The 17,619-nt window shown below is 43.2% G+C and overlaps 1 protein-coding gene across 4 annotated transcripts in view; it reads right to left on the bottom strand.

The window, feature by feature from the left end:
- ZNF516 (zinc finger protein 516) overlaps positions 1-17,619 on the bottom strand; it is a 105,705-nt gene that overhangs the window by 44,221 nt on the left and 43,865 nt on the right. For all 4 annotated transcript variants that reach the window (XM_030011939.2, XM_030011940.1, XM_030011941.2 and 1 more), the window contains exon 2: positions 15,487-17,517. In XM_030011939.2, the coding sequence (XP_029867799.1) occupies positions 15,487-17,392 (1,906 nt within the window). In that variant the 5' untranslated portion in view covers positions 17,393-17,517. The remainder of the gene's footprint in view (positions 1-15,486; positions 17,518-17,619) is intronic.

Consider the following 17,619-nt stretch of genomic DNA (forward strand, 5'->3'; position numbering starts at 1 on the left):
AATTGGGTTATTTGTTCCCATACACAGTCAGCTGCCCTGTTACCTGGCTCTTCAGATGCATATCATTAATTGCATTGTACATAAGCTTTAGATAATTAGACACAGCTGTATGTTTGAAAATAGTAACACGCAGTGGGAAATCCTGCTGGAAGATTCTGGTCATAAACACTTCCATAGTTCTTAGATATACCATTATCTACTCAACTCTCTGTTTTGATCCCTGTTTAAAGTTTTCTTTTACTTTTCCCTTGGGGACTTTGCCAAGCATTCCACTTGAAAATGATTCTGTGACATTGTCACTCAGCTTCTTTCTAATACAAAAAGTCGTATCTATAATTCCAGGAAAATGGAAGCTGCTTCCTTAAAAGAACTAAGGAAAAGGAAAAAAAAAAAAAAAAAGTATTTTTAACCAACAGAGCTGATAGACAAGAAGGGGTTGTTAATTTTTTCTGTTAAATGGCATGTGAAATAATGCATTTCACATACTTCTCCCTCCCAAAAAAATCTGACAATCTTTCCAGAAACAGACAGGAAGCTCCACTTCTGGGGAAAAAAAAAAAAAAACAAAACAAAAAACAACCCAAACACACACCAAAATTGTCTCAGATCTGCTCAATTAATCCTCTTCCACAAACGTAAGTTACAAGCCATGTTATCTTAGAAGCTGATTTTGACAATCTCATTACCTGATGATTCAGGTGACTAAGAAAAAATTCCATGTTACATTTGTTCATAAAAATTATGAGACTATTCTTGTTATTCCTCATCTGAAAATATAAACAAGTCATGTCTCAGACATCTTGAAAGAATGGCTTGTTTCATTTTGTTGTATTGGAGGGGGTGTTTAAAAATAAACGGGGAAAAGATTACACTGGCGATTGTGAAAGCATGAAAAGTCAATGGGCACAAAGGCATACATAGAAATAAATATACAGCAAAATAAAAATAAATGTGTTTATCCAATCTGACTGCATATCTGGCATCCCAGAACCAGAGTACAGTTTCAGAGCATAACTAAGCGATTCCTTAATTAGTTTCAGAAGTCCAGATACAGAAGCCTCCATGAGAAGAGCTGTGATAATGCATGTTGACCCCAGAAATTAGAGCAGAGAATATCCCTTTAATTTTGATTCATGAGCTACGATTTTTTTTTCTTCCTTTTTTCTAACTGCCACTAACTGTATTTCTGGTCTTCTGCTTTGAGTGAGCACCAAGCTACTAGGGGATTTCCTAAGTGGGATTACCCGCGTTTCTTCAGTTCCTGCTAGCTGCTTACAGTTGCACCTGTGACAATTTAACGGAGCTGGCTGTCAACGACCAGCAACCAAACATGAGGAAATAGCAGAGAGATTTAAGCTCTCTCAGAAGCAAAGCGCATGGATGAAACGTAACCTCAGGGTGGGATTTCTTCTTTTGGCTGAAATTGGTAAGGACTTCTAAGTCCTAGAAAAGAACAGAAAAATCTAAGCTAGCCTAAAAACTTCCGCTTTTTTGTCAATAGGGTCTTGTTTTTCCATTCAGCTTTTGCTGAGGTATAGTCACAGTGCAGAATATAATTAACCCCTGAGTAAAGGAAGAATGGGAAAATGGTTTCCCTTCTCTTCTCAGGAAAAGTCTTTTGGGGTGGGGGGCGGGGGTCAAAACAGAACAGTACCACAGCTTAAAGTAAAGAGAGGAGTAATTAAGCTTTCATACAACATCTGTATCACATTTGCACATGCACTCACTTCCAGGGAAGAGACAGACATCAAAACTAATGGAGAACATCCCAACTCTCTGAATGCAGGAAGAATGTTGTAGCCTTCCCAGCTGCACTCTCAGGACTGTAAAACAAGAGATCAGCAAAGGAGCCTATTTTCTCCCGTATTGCTTTTACTGTTGTTTTTGGCCAGGTAGTGTTACAAAGTTCTTAAACAGACTTATCCTACTGCTTCATGTACTACAAGAGACTTATGTACACCAAGACTACTGGAAAACAACGGCTACAGAATAAGCCTCATCATCTTCTGGTTGTTATGCACAGTAATTGGTTCCAGGGTCAACACTGTGATGCTGCAACAAAGGGCTATAGCTTAAGGGTAAAGAATAAACAGCAGGAGTTAATGGAAGTTCTGTTACTATATAAAGGACCCCAAAATGAAAGAAAGGCAGAAAATAAAATATTCCGTATAAGCAAAACTGATTATGAATCCAGTGTGCAACCTTAGCTCTCAATAAGCTGTTAATTTCATTAAAGGAAAGAAACATAGCAAGTACTTTCAAGTATCTATAACAAGAAAACAATACATTAAAATTTTGAAGCTGGTTTGACAAACACAGTGCTTGCCATGGGTGCTAATACATTTCTGTGAAAATATAGGCAAAGAAAGGTGTCCGGAATTACAGTGTTATTCATAAAATATCCATTACTAGGGTATAGGCAACTTTGTTCATAACACCATGTGTGATTGCTTCACTGAATCTAAACATCTGGGGCAAGTTATGCATCTGGCTTTAGTGCCTTTGAAATGACATGCTACGTTTAAGCCAAGAGGTCCAGCCACACCAGTTTTAACAGTCATGTTTTCAAAGTCCAGCACTTCATCATTTTGAATCTTCCCATTCAATGACACTTTCGATAAAAATATATTTATTCCTTTTCCCTGCACACCAGGAAAGTGAAACAGATATAGAAGAATTGGAAATGTCTTCTTTCAAAGTATTTCTCCAAACTTAATGATTATCTCCCGACACTCAAGCACTCAGATGAAAAGGTACAAAGGAATATAGCCATCCTTGTGATTTACCAGGTGAAACACTAAGACACGCAACGTATCAAAACAGAATCCCTCATTTGTACGCTTCGCTGTTATCACTTCTCCTTCCCCTTTCAGTTTCCACCATTCTCAGGACCTGAAAGAAACTTTTTACCTGCTTTTCTTTCACCTGCTCTACTGCCGTGCATGGCTTCGAGCGCTGGGACTGCTCACGCAGGGTTGTGGCAGGGGCACTGTGTAACCTCCCGCTCCGATGCACTCCCACACCCTAATGTGAACAGGATGATGCTCAGCTACAGTGCCTCCTTCCTCGGTTCTCCACTGTCTCTCCACGTGCACTCTGCAGTCACTCATTTCCTTCCTTTAAGCAATACTCATTTTTCAAGCACCAACTGTGCCTGTACAGGCTGCCCCGCAGCCTGCCAGCCTCCCCAGCGTGTCCTGCTCCAGGCCTCAGCCATCCTCATGGCCCTTCTCCCATTAGTAAGCTAACGCCGTGGCACCGCTTACGCAAACATAGCATGCTTACCTCCAGCTTGCTTCCTCATGCCATTGATTCAGCCTTTTCCCAAGGCTGCTCCTAAGGCTCCCATTTGCTACCATTCCTACATAAACCACCTACGGTTTGCAGCTGACAAGAGCCTGAATCCAGACCAACCCCTTCAAGACAAACTCTTCTGCCACCTCCTTCGGTTCCCAAGCGTGTGATCATCGCGACGAGCTGGATCAAAGGGAAATGCCCCCAGCTAGGTCCCGTCCACTGCCCCACGGCACCCTGCTCTCCGCAGCGCCAGCCTGAGTGCCCGGTTCGCCCGCACCACCACTGAGATACGTCGGAAAATGGCACTTTGTCTCACTCTAAATTCAGATCCTCAACAAAAGAAATGTAGATGAGTTATCTTACAATGTATGTGCTGCATGATACTTTCAATACTGTGCATCAGTCCAAACATATTCACATTAGCAAGCAAATTCACAGATAAGGTAGTTATTGAAGAAGACCACATTCCTGACTTGCGCTTTTGTATGCCATCCGCTCCCCGCTACGACAGGGATCTCTAGAGGGCTGTCAGCATCAGAGGTGTGCTTGGAAGTATCAATGAGCTTCCAGAAGAAGTTGTTCGCATAATTTGGATGCATGTCTAATAGTAACACATCAGCCCCTTCCCGTTTATATATATTAATCTACACTTGCTACATACACTCACACACTTTCTGAATTTTTGCCTTGCCTTTCTCAAACCTTTTTCAGCTTGACAGAGTTTTTAATTACATTACGTTTTTGGCCCATTCCAACCTTCACCTCCCCTAGGTATCATGTTTCTTTCCTTTTGGCTTCTGAAAGCCTCAAAGAAAGTTGCAAAACTGGAATTTGAGTAAATACTGTATGAAGAGTACTTTCCATGATGCCTTGGTTGAGTGAACTCAGTATTTCAACTTACTGAACATATCCCAAGAGATTTTTTTTTTCAAATTTCTTGCTCTAATATAACTGACCAAGAAAGGTCAGTGTAGCAGAAAATTTTACTAGCACATAAAAATTTCATTATGCATTAATAACACTTCATTTCCATTACGGGCCTTAATATTAGGCACTTGCATGCTGATAACACCAGAGATAAAAAACTCTAACAACTTCACTTGCAAAATAAAGTGATTATGTTTGAATTATAACTAATATATCATGTCTGTGTATATAAACTAATGAAAAAAACAACACTCCATATTTCCACACAAGTAACAGCATTGAGACTTCCTTGGCAAACATATTTAGCACTACAGAAGCAAGTAAGTGATCCTCGCTTACATGCACCCATTTTGTTGTCCCAGAACCATCCAAGTAAAGATTAATTTTTTTCCTGTTACAACCTTCCTTGCCATTCTGTGTTTGACTGGTTTTTTTTAGGGCTTCTCCAGGCTTCAACAGTACTTAAGGTTAAGACGTTTCTGGGAAATTGCTGTGCATGTGGATACAGGCATGTGCAAGGACAAGAAACTTCTGCAAAGTATTATAAGGGGTTTAGAATTAATGTGTTCCATGTGCAGTTTAAGCTGTACTTCCTGAATTCTCTTTTAAGGAAAGAGAAGGATCTATTTGCTTCATTATCTACTAAAAAAGGCTTTACTACCTACTGAATAAAGGCTAATTCACAGAAAACTGAATACACCTTTGGTTCAATGGTGCTACACAGCTAGCAAAACATGCAAAAGGCAAACAGCAAATGCAGCATCTGCTCCACTACCTTGGGGTACAGTGGGGATGGGAAGAAATGAAGTCTTTTACATCCCATTATCATCCCAATTCACTGCTATCAAGTCTTTCACCATAATGACGCTGGTGTGCAACCTCTATTGTTAAAACACACAGAAAATGTTGGGGGGGGGGGGGGGGGGCGTTTAGACCCGAGGTTCACATTTCCAAAAGATCCCATGTGCTTGTGCTTGTGCTTGGGCCCCCCCCCCCCCCAAATATTTAGTTTTTGCTGACAGCAGCTTGCCTCAAATGCTATTTAGGCAGTAAGACATCACAAGACATATGCTATTCTGAGATAACACACACCTCTGAAGTGCTGGTAGGTGTAGCTGATGCCTTCAACTGCCTGATGAATTTGTTATCTCAAAGAAACACAAGGTTTGGGAGTGTCTTATATTACAAACCAAACCCAAATTTAGTCTTTAGAAAAAAAGAAAAAAAGGCAAGAAATCAGTGATTTTGTATCCTTTCAAAGAAAAAAAGAGAGAGAGAGAGAGAGAGGTATCTGACTTGGAGTAACTACCCCTAACTTATGGCTCCAAAACAAGACTAAAATTACAGCTGTGATATGACAAAAAAAAAAATCATTTTAATGGCTATTTATTTTTCTGTTGTTTGAAGTAACAGAGATAATGAACTAATATCTGAGATTTGAGATCACCAACCTGGAAAACAAAGTTCTAAAAAGTAGGAGGGCAAATCTTCCCCCATGGGTCCTGTATGAGAAGGAGTATCTCATGCTCTAAATCCATGTTAAGTAAGCACCCATATCCAAGCTACAATAAGCATCAATTGAGAGAGCACTTTTGTCTTTCACATGGACACTTTCTCAATTGAGATTCTGCACTTTAAAAGGACGAAGTGTTGGATTTTTGCCCTTAGCATCACTGAAGCGTAACTGAATCCATTAACAGAGTATCCACAAAAGACAATTCTGAGACTTGCTCCTCCCCTAGTCTTATCCTCTGTAAAGTCTGCATGCTACAGTACCTTTCAGGATATGCAATTTACACTGGCATCGATTACAGAAAAGAAAGATTTCTCTATTCTTCTCTAACCTCAAGCCATTAGGTGCCAAGTGGTTCAACAAAGCAGTTAACAATGATTCCAACCTGACAGCTCATATGCTTAAAATCAAGCCAGCAGTTAGGAGTTTTGCTGGATCAGGGCCAAAGCGTTCAGCAATTTGCCAGTTCAAACCCATGCTGTCTATAAACAAGGAAAACAAATTCACCATGAAAAGAAGTTCCCTACACATTTACAAATCCATTCCAGGCATTGAAAATAATGTCTAGAAATTGGTCACAAAATATGGCACAGTAGCAGTCACACACCAAGTATAACAAGGATCCAAAAGTTTCATTAAAGGACTAGGGAACTGAAAATTACAATGAAAAACTCAGTTTTCCTCCACAGTTCCTATAAAATTCACTATATGCTTTTAATCTCCCTAAAAATCCAGGTTTGCTGCTGATAAATCTTGTGGGCAATCAAAAGAAAACTGAGAATAAAAGAAAAAGTCATTGATGCTCCTCCTGCAAAGGGTTCCCTTGACTGCAGCTAAGTTGCTCTTGACTTTTACTGGTATGACTGGTACCACAGTCAGGCCCATTCAACTTAAAGCAATCCAGTGCTTGAATGAGACTACTGGGTTAAAAAGTAATAAAGTGAAGTCAAGTGAGACCTAGTAAAACTTGTATTTGTAAAATGCACCTGCAGAAAACAAATTATCTACCAACACTAGGCTAAACCGTGCATTACTTTTATACCCTGTGCAGCCCTGGGACTCCCCCAAGTTTCAGCTCCCCCAGAATTTAGCCCACCATATCCACTGAGAGCATCTATTGCCAAACCTAACACGTTAACAAAGAAAACCTGGTTTAAGATGGATGAAGGGCAAACTGTGAACCATAATGTTAAGAGCAACAAAAAATTTAACATCAAAGACATCTACACAAGTGCCTCGTTAGCAGTCCTTTACAGATCAGTAGAACCCCACTAAACACAGCCTAGCACTACTGAAATATTTGGAAATCAGATTAAAAACACTACCATTGCAATTTTCATTGCCTGAATCTTGGTTTACTAGCTGGGGGGGAAGGGAGTCGCTCACTAACCAGAAACTGCTAGGAAAATAAAAGCACTACACAATGTGATCTTATGACTATAAATGTCACAAAGCGGTATTTCACATGCTATAGCTTGATGTAATAGAAACATCCAGTACTAAGAAATACCAGAATTGCTAAACTGGCTTTTACAAGGCACCAAGGCCAGGGTAGGTGTCAAGAAGTGAGGGTTTTGAGAAAGCTGAGTTACTGTGCAGCTGGATTCCCAAGTGCAGATCCCTATATGCAGATGTTTGTAATACTTGCTGAAGAAGAGCTAAAAGCCCACTCTGAAAACTGGACCCCCTGTGCAACTGACTTAAACATAAAGGTGTATTTTTGAATGTGCAAACTGAAACAACGATGGCAAATAGCTTTCCACACCCTTGGAAATATTTTTTTTTAAATGCTAGTGTTTGGTAAGCATGGAATGAAGATTGGCAATTCAGGAAGGACTAAACATAGACACAAGCAATCCTTAGAAGCAGCTCTCGTGACATTTCCAAAAGCTGCAGAAGAAGTATGAAGAACTAATCTTACTTTGGGCATCTTACATAAGCTTCAGGGCAAAGCTTATCCTACTATCACCTACCTTTAAGAAACCACACTCACTTCCTTGCTTTGTAACAGGTAAAATAAGGGCTGGGTAAATCTCCCTCTCCCTTAGCATCTTGGTACAAATTTTCTTCCAAGCTGAGCTATGCTTTGGTTGCTCATATCACAGACCTACAGCTACAATAAACTGTCTAAACAACACTTCTGTCTAATTGTGTCTCTTGTTATTGTATATGGTAACCTGCAAAAAAGGAACACTAACCATTAAACCTAAATACAGTAGAAGTATCTTTGACATGCTGTAGCAAAACACCCTGCACAAAATTCTTTGGTACTTAAATAAGACCCCCATTGAAATGTTTGCAAGGAATAAAAGCAGTGCAACAGTCGGATTAAAAACTTCAAAATGCTGCAAAAGAAGCTCTCTCTGAGCAATAACAAAGGCAATCTCTGACGTGAGAAGTCATTCATCTACTGAAGTATCTCAAGCTCAGCCAGCAAGCCTTAGTTCTGACTTGAGCTGACTGTGTGTTATCTGTTCCTCATCACCCTGCCCCGTTGTGAGAGGAACTTGAATTACTGTTTAACACTCTTGCTGGCCACCCACATTACATGAGACTGGGTAAAACAGGACCTAGTAACGCCGAGCGTGGTAATCAGGAACACAGTGGAAATTACCCAAGATGCCTACAGGGCAATCGTTAAACGTTCCTTAGTTGGTATGATGTCAGGGTAATATATACCATTAAAGGGTACAGACTGCATTATCCCAAAGCATTGCTGCCCTGTTCCAGCCTAACGCTTTTTGCATGAGCTTCTTGAAGCACAGCTCCCACCATCAGCCTAAACTAATGAAGGGCCAAGCAACTTCACAGTGTGAGGTGCATGTGCCAAGGGAGGTTTTAACCGCCCCTCTAGATGTCCTATGGCTTTCTCTCTTCCTCTCCCCTCAATACACACTTCAGTGATTCTGGCTGCCAGAATTTTTCTTGTTATCCATTTCCTTGGGATGATCAGCATAATTTCTACTTTGTTCTGTTCCCTCAGTTCTTCTTCCCATTCATGTCAACCCACAGTTAAAGATAAATGAAAGCACAAAGCTATTGCTGATGGCAGCACCACAGGAATATATATACTCACACATAGGAGATATCCTCTGCAGTCCTGAGGAGCGTACAAGAGTCCAAACGGGAGGGAAAAGGTAACAGAATGCCACTGTGGAGATACACACAGGCCTGTACTGGTCAAAAATGATGCTTCAACCTGCAGTGCTTTGCAGAGAAACTTCAGATCATGAGAAAATACCAAACCACATGTGGCTTTGCTACACACATCAGGATTGGACTATGTGGATTACACCAAGGCAGATATAAAAGAGAAATTTCTGGATGGTATTATTAGACACGTTCAAACTAGGTAACTGATCTAGTCCTGATCCACCAAATTTGCTTTGAGGAACAGTTTGAACTTTGCAGAGTCCCAAACAATGCCTAACAGATGCTCTTCCTTCTGCAAGCACAGGGTCCTTGCCTCTGCCCAACTTCCCCTATGATTTGAATCATCAACTTGCTGTATTTGAAAGTTCTGGCATTAATCCCACTGGTGTTAACAATAAAAACAATCAGTTTGGGTTGTAAAGTTGAGGGGGGTTTATATTCCAACAACCACTCCCTGGCAAAGCCAAAATTAACTGGTGAAGTGCATAATCACAGTGTAACGTTTTTATCTTCGTGGTAGGGATCTAACAGAAGCCACCGAGACACTGTTCTTCCCTGAAACTACCTCATTTCTGGGAAGCCTGGAGCAGTAGTTACCAATTGTCTAGCACTGAGACATTCTCCAATTTGTTGTATGCTTATTCTGCAAAATCAATATGCTTTCAACATACTTAAGATTGTACATATAGAACAAGATCTTCATTTGGTGTAAAATGCCCCAAAAGCACTGCCTTCAGTGGCATGATACTGTGGGATTTACAGTAAGTGAGAGTGTGGCATGAGAAGTATCTAAAGGGTAATTATTTGATTAAGATATATAGGAAAAATGTTTGATTTTTAAATGGTGGAGAGGAATTCCCTTGCACGCAGAGGAACATTTTTTCATATAAGCAGAACAATGAAGTCCTGGTACTGGACACTGGCAGCTGTGTTTCATGCACTCACTTTGGCAACAGAAAACTTTTAATAGGACTATCTATCTCTCTTCTTTGGAGTTACTATACATTTTTATTTCTATTTTCACTTGCTGAGCTGTTTTATTCTTACTGTTCCTCTCCTCTCTCAAATTACAGCCTCGCCATTTTACTGGAAAACTAAAGCAACTCTGGACAAATTTTACTTTTGATTTAAGTCAAAAGCCTTATGAAATAAGGCACTTTTCATTAAAGTTCCAGCTCTTGGGGTTGTTATAATTTATACCTGAGCAAAACAAAGTCCAAATTTATGCTTCATAAATCTCTCCTACCTTAGTAAGGTCATTATGTTTCTATTCAAGCATTCCAATTTACATACAGGATCGTCTTATAACATGCCTGGGAAAAATGTGTTACATCCCCCAGTTTGTATAACCTGTAAGCAATTCAGAGGCAGCTGTCTCTTCTCCTTCAGTTTACTAATTACTAAATCAGTATCTGGCCATGGATTTCTAAGAGTTTTTGCAACGTAACAAACACAAAGAGCTCCAAAACCAGGCGCTGCTGCTCTTTTTTTTTTTTTTTTTTTAGGCTAAAACCTAGGAAGGAGCCGAGCGTTCAGTTTTTTTAGCAGACTGATGATAACAAGGGGGTGGGCCCACTAGCAGGTATGGACAAGGCGAGCTCCTGCTGCTGTCTCCCACTCGTGCGACTGCTCCAGACCTTCTGGTTTTCACACGGAAATCCTCTTGCAGTTATCCACCTCTCAGTGCGGGGTGTCGTGAACCCTCACGGCTTCAGGGCAAGGCACCCAGCGCCCTGGCACTGCCTTGGGGGGTTTGAACCCCAATGCCATCCCACACCTCCTTTCAGCCCGACCTCCTCTTCGAAGCCTCATGGCACGGCACGGCTCCCTTCACCGAGGTCCTGCTCCTCCCTGCCTTCCCCCATTCCCCTTGCTCTCCTCCCTGCATCCTACTCCCATCTCGTCTCGCCCCTTCACGGAGCTCATCTGAGCGAGTCCCACCGTACCACTGGGAATTCCCGACACAAACCAAATGCAGCCACGCGCCACCGTTTTGTGTTTATTGTCTGGCTGGTTTGGGTTTTTTTTAAATATTCTGTGCAGTCTAGCAACTTGTGTCCACCTCATCTAGTCAGAGTACGAGCTCCTCGGGCCTAAAGCTGTGTTCGTACAGGGCCTAGCGCAACAGTTCGCACTCAGTCAGCCCCTTCCTGAATTAGCCAGCGTAATAAAAACAGCATGTGTTGAGTAAGAGTGAATCAGTCTCTCCTTAAAGCATTTCAAAAATCCAGAGGAGTCTGACAGAAGGAAAAAAAGAAAAGGGGAAGAAGAGGCAGGAGATACAGGAAACAAAATGGACGAGATGGCTGACACTGGAAGCAGCATTCCAAGGTGCAACACCCTTTCTTTTCCCTGCCGTCCTTCCTGACAAGGTCAGGCTAGAAGCAGCATTCCTCTCTTTTATTCCTATAAAACGCTCCTTTTCTTTTTATTTTCTTCCCCCCCCCTCCTAGATTACTTTTAACATTTACTTCCTGCCCTGTCTGGCGCTTAGATGCAAAAAGAAGTACCTTTATGGCACTCCCTTACTGACCGGGGCATCACAGGCCTGTGCTTTTACTACGTGTTTGCTGAGCGCCAAGTGGTATTTAAATAGTTTTCACTTCTTTTCTTCATCTTCCCACCTGCCAGCAGCAGTCACGGCCTCAAAAATTATACTTCCCTCTTCGTTTCAGGACTGAAATAGTTCATAGTGCCTAACGTAACAAACTAACACCTTCACTGCTAAACACACCATGACAATGAGGGGGCCCACGTTGAGCCTTAAAAATACTAACCACCGAATGCACGCAGGCTGAATTATTTCTTTGGCATACCTAAAACTACATTTTAGTTGAGAAGCTGAAAGATTAAAAAAATAGAGTACTTTCCCTTCCACTTTCATCAACACATGCATAATCCCCCTCTACTCTCTTAGTCATAGCTCTGGGGCTCTTTTTCGTTAAAAATGAAAATAAAAAAAAAAAAAAAGAAGCCTCAAGTTGGGGAAGTGCTGAGCAACAACTCACAGGTGGTTCAAACCGCTCTGCATGCAACTCAGTGGAAATTCAGGTACAGTCTGCTAGTGGCTTGAATGCCAAATAAAAACGAAGACTCATCTGGGGCAGGAAGACCTCAAAAAATATTCAAAGTCTGCTCTTAACAGAGTGAATGTGCTCTGGGCCACCTCTTTGCACATGGCTGTTACACAAAGCACATATACCTCATGCATATATCTTTGTATGACGGGTATCCCACATTACACTGTGTGTAACTCTAGAAAACTAATTTTTACCCTCCTTCCAACAAGATGGAAAGCACTTTGTAACCAGCTGGCTTACCCCCTGGCAGCTGATAAGCTGGGTTTGCAAACACTGCCCCCGTGCCTGAGAAATCATTATGTTACTCTATGTAGACAGCAGAGACAAATTACTGATATGTTAAGAACAAAGAAGTGCCTACCCTGGAGGCTCTCAACCCCATTTCACATGCAAGGTGCAATTCTTGCTCTTCTCCCAATAAGCCCTATCAGTACTTCCCAGCCCATCACCCTCAGCCCCAACATCTGTTGGCCCTAAGTGACCACGGAGGTACATTGCCAGCTTCCCTGCTGCAAGACACTGTGTGTCAAGAGGACTACTCAGATTATTAACAATTAAATGCAGAAAAAAATACTTTCAGCTGAGTCAAGGCCACAACATTCAATACTTGGCAGTCTCAAGGCGCTTTTCCGACCCTGGATAACACAGTAATGCGTCAAAGGGGGGGGGGGGGGGGGGGGGGGGGAAGACTAAAGATATGATAGTAATAAAAAATACAGATACCATATAAAATAACCTTATGAATAGCAGAAGATTTTCCTGACCACAGCCTGAGTAAAAATAATACCGTAGGAGGCAGGTCAGGAACAGGAACAGAGAGTGCTGCTTGCCTGCCTCCACTGGGGAGGGATGCGGTCCATGGGGCTGGAGCACGGCCCTCAACAGAAAAGTTTCACCTGCAAGAATAACTACAAAAAGCCGCAGTAGAGGATAGCAAACCGCAGCACTTCTAGGACAAAATGTGCTTCAAGGCCACACCTGATTTTAGCAGGAGCGTACATGAGGGTGGAATTTGGCCTTTATTCTGTGCACCTTAAGTTTCTGTTCACAGAGGAGGCAAAGAAAGCCTCTTGAGTTAAAGCAGCTATCTGTAGAAGAGTAAAACTAATCCTACAGCCAGCTGGACAGAAGAAACCCAGTCCTTTAGAAAACAATGTAAGGGCAGTGTCAGTAAACCTGCATAACAAAAAGAGAAAATTGAGAAACTTAAGTCTTGAACATTGACCTATGAAAACTCCTTTAAAAAAAAACAAACAACTTTCTTTTGAATCCAAAAAATCTTTGTCACTTCATTGACACAGAGATTTTATTTAAGGAAACTCTATTAAGAAGCAAGGGTAACATTTCTCTTGGTCATAAGATTAAAACATTTCTTATTAGCCAATTAAATACTTGATTAGCTCCTCAGCTGTGACGTTAGCAAACATAAAACATAAAACGCAGCAGCCACCCTCCCAGCCCATCAATGCAAACACATCCCTCTTCCGAGATGCGCCTTTATTTAGGCCCATCAGTTTGCTGCTTCTTTACAGTTAAAGAAGATAAGGACCAGTTTGGCACCCAAAGAAAAGAGCTTCCAGGTGCTGGTTAGTGACACTGGTTAAGCCAGTAACCTTAATTCCTGTGAGAGAAACTGCTGTGTGACTTTAACTCTCACCTTTCACTCCTGCAACAAGGGCTCAAAGCTTGAGTGGAGGCAAGAAGCAAGACAGGCAGAGATGAGACAGCTCCTCTTGTTAGAAATAAAGTGCTGAATATGGAGACTACATAACAGCAGCTTTCCTATTTGAACATCATGTGAAAAAGTGTTTCAGTGTTTTCAGCCTGTCTCCAGAGAGATGGTTTTCCATCACAGCAGTTTCCATAAGAGCACTGTACGTTACACTGGTAAAACATGGCAGCCCCATTTAACTCCAGACAAACCTGCAGTTTTATCACTGCATCTTGTGTCAACTAGGTGTTTCAGGCAGCAGCTGATGGATTTTCACACAAAGTAAGTATGTAAGCTCCCATAAGGAACTTTCAGTGTCCAAAATCCAACAACAGATGGGAAAGTCAAATTTTGAGTCTTTTAAATGGGCAAGTAATCATAGTGAAAATATTTAAAGTCAGCTTGTCGCTAGGACTTTTTGGAGTTGTGGTTTATGGAAAGGGCAAGAAAGCATAAAAAAAAAAAAATTGAGTTCTTGGTTTAATTTACATTTCTGTTCTAGTGTGCACCCCATTTGTCCACAGGGGACTTGATCCAAGTTGTAGCAAAATCAAGTTTAGGACCATTCTTGTAAGTTTAAGGACAAACAGATGGGTTTAATTTTTTACAGTTTCAGTCCTTTGGAGCTCTCTTCCTTCTACGCCTTACATTTTGAAAGTTATATTGCCAAGCAGTGTCGGCCCCATCTTTACTTGTCCTAAAACCATGAGACTTTCACGAAAGAAGCTTAATGGAAAAAAAAAAAAAAATATCCAACATTGCTTCAAAACTTTATGAAAAACATGTAACTATTAATACACAATTCTGGAAAATGTAGCTTTGCTGCTGCGGGGTCTGTAGCCAGGAGAAAGAGCAACATTATATAAAATCCTGACAGAATACAGCTAATTGAATAAACCCACCCTCTTCCACAATGGTGCAGATTACTTCATCGACGATGGTCTTGAAAATGAGTTTAACTCTACAGATAACTATGGTCTTCACAACAAAAGGAATGAAAATGAGAGGAAAACATTATTGTTTGCCAAAGAGAAAACAAACAAACAGCACAAGGCTAGTAAGGAAAGAATGGTTAATCTCACATTTCTAAAAGGGTATTATAAACAAAGAATGGTGAACAACAAAAATATTAAAAAAAAATACAAAAGCGCTTAATGGTGTTCTTTTAAATATTTACTTTGCTGCTATTTGGAGAATAATTTGTTCCATTTACTAGTGTTGGGCTCAAAGGACCGCTTTAATCCAGAGAGATTAATTATAGCCTTTGGAGTTATAAACACAATTTGGGAAGCAAAGCAGAGAAGAGGAGAGAGACGCCTCTCACGCTGGCGATTAACAAGTTTACGTGCTTCAGGGCTACACCACACAGGCTGTGCCCCTGCTACACCTGCACGCTACAGGCAGAGCAGTGCACAGGACGCCCATCAATCGGGGAAAAACAGCCCCCGAGACGTCCAGGGAAGACACTACCCTACCCTATAGCATTCCTATAGGCAACTAAGATACTTCTCAGGTGTCCTCCACCGAAATACAAGTTTGCCTGCACCTTATGAAGACGTCCTCTGATCTCACTTTTATTACCTGCGCCAGAAACCATGCCGAGAGTCTCATAACATGAGACTCCTAACATGAGTCGCCGTGCCGAGAGAAGCAGCAGCGCTCGGCGGGCACGGGACCCCATCCACACTGGCTTTAAACCTCTCGGGTGCTTTCACGCATCTCTCCCTCTGCTCATCGCCGTGTCCCGCACCGGCAGACGCAGGGACCGGCGACAGCGAGCAAGGCAAGGCTGGGAGCGATCTTACCTAGCGAGGGGTTGGCTGCTCCCTCCTCCGAGCTCTCCTCGGCCCCCTCCTCCCCCAGGACGGAGGTGACCGAGTCCTCCTGGGCGGACGCAGAGCCGGGGGTGCTGGGCCCGCTGACGGACCCCGAGTCCCCTTCCTCGCTGCTAGAGCCGTAGCGGTCGGGCTGGGCAGCCGTCCCGCCCTCGCCGCAGCTCCTCCGCTCCTTGCGGTGCACCCGGGAGTGCAGCACCATTTGGTGGTAGGTGCGGAAGATCTTCCCGCACTCAAAGCACTCGGTGGACTTGTTCTGGGCGGCCCGCCGGCTCTGCCGTGAGGCAGGGCGGTAGTCCAGGTCCCCCTGGGCAAGCGGGCAGCTCTCCCCCGGCGGGGCACCGCCGGTTTTCTCCGGGCGCCCGCCGGTGCAGCTCTTCTTCTTGGGGTTGCTGGAAGAGCTGGGCGAGTCCTGGTCTCGCTTGCGCTTCTCCTGGTTGACAAGGATATACTCTCTCTTATCCTTGTCGTAAGTCACGTCCGCATCCGCCAGGGCCTCGTCCCATCCCACATACTTCACATACTCTGAGGGCTCTACTACTTTTCCTTTGGTGGCCAGCTGCCAAGCTTGGTAGCTACTGACCGGATCCAGCTCGGCTACTCTTTTCCCAGGCTGTCCTCTTGTAACTCTATCCGGCCCTACAGATGGCCTTAGATTGAGACACTGCAAGAAAAACTGCTTTGTTACCGAGGAGCTTAGGCTCCCATCAATTAAGCCCTCGGCTTTATCCCCGGCGCTGCCCCGCTGCGCCCGGTAGTGAACAGCGTTATGCGCTTTCAGGCTTTCCATATTTGTAAACAGATTTCCACACTTGGTGCAAACTTCGTACAGAGAGAGGCCCGTCACAATCGTCTCCTCCTGTATCACGTCATTTATAGTGGCTATGAGCTCCAAATCATTTTTTGGTTTGTTTTTGCTCCCGGTCTTGGGGCCGTGCGACTTCATGTGGTTTTTGAGAAACCAGGGCTCTTTGAATCTCCTGCCACAAATGTGGCACCCGTGATCAAATGACCCCCTGTGCTTTTTCATGTGAGCTTTCAGGAACCAGGTTTGACTAAAGGCCTGGCCACAGACTTCACATGGAAACTCGCCCGCGCTCAGCTCGCTCTTGCAGTTCTCAGTGTAGGCCTCCCCATTCGGGACCTGAGCTGTTATATGGTCCTTCTCTATGTGGTTTAACAGCGTCTCCTCCCTCAGGGTCATGTAGCTACACAACCTGCACTTGAACGGTTTGTGGACCTGGTGCAGGTGCTGCTCCAAGTCCTTCTTCCTTTCAAATTTGTTTTTGCAGAAGGTGCACTGGTAAGAGGTCAGCTTGCCATCCTCCTCGGCTGGCGCCGCCTCCATGACCTCCTTCTTGCTGCTTCTCAACAAGATCTTGCTGCTATCTACCTGAGCCGTACCGTTCAAGATCCTGTTGCAGGCGGACGTACTTTTAGTGGGGCTGGTGCACCCGCCGAGGCCCTCCGAAACACCCATCTCCCCCAGCTGCGCCTCTCCCATCTCCGCCTCATGCCCCTGACTTAAAGTGCCTGTTCTGTGACTACGGATGTGGATCTTCAGGTTGCCCTTTTGGGAAGCTCTGTGGTCACAGTAAGGGCACTTGTAGGGCTTCTCGCCCGTGTGCTTCCTCATGTGCTGCGACAAGGAGCTCTGAAAAGGGAAACTTTTACCGCAGATGCAGCAGCTGTGGCACATGGTCTTGTCAGCATCCACGTCATTCTTGCTTAGCTTGCCTGGGCTGGAGGATCTCCGTAACTCCATTTCTGCCTCTCTACTACGATCCATCTGCATTACTGCAACATCGGGTGAGCGGGGCAGGAGGACAAAAGCATGTCCGGCAGCAGAGGAGGGCTGGACCGCGTTTTCAATCATACGGTTCTGCAGAGAGATGTTTTATTGCTTCATTCTCAGGGTAATGTTTCTCCTTTCAGCTGCTCAAGAGAGTCCGAAGCGCCGATTTATTTCCGTGTGTTCTGTAAGCGGATGGCATAGATCACCTGAAACAAGAACAAAATCACAAAAATGTAAAGAAATTGTGTAAGTAGATTCTTAAATATATTTAAACCTACTCATATTTTTAATTCAACAGTTTCCATCAC

Source organism: Aquila chrysaetos, chromosome 4, assembly GCF_900496995.4.
Source record: "Aquila chrysaetos chrysaetos chromosome 4, bAquChr1.4, whole genome shotgun sequence".
In the NCBI taxonomy this organism is placed as follows: domain Eukaryota; kingdom Metazoa; phylum Chordata; class Aves; order Accipitriformes; family Accipitridae; genus Aquila; species Aquila chrysaetos.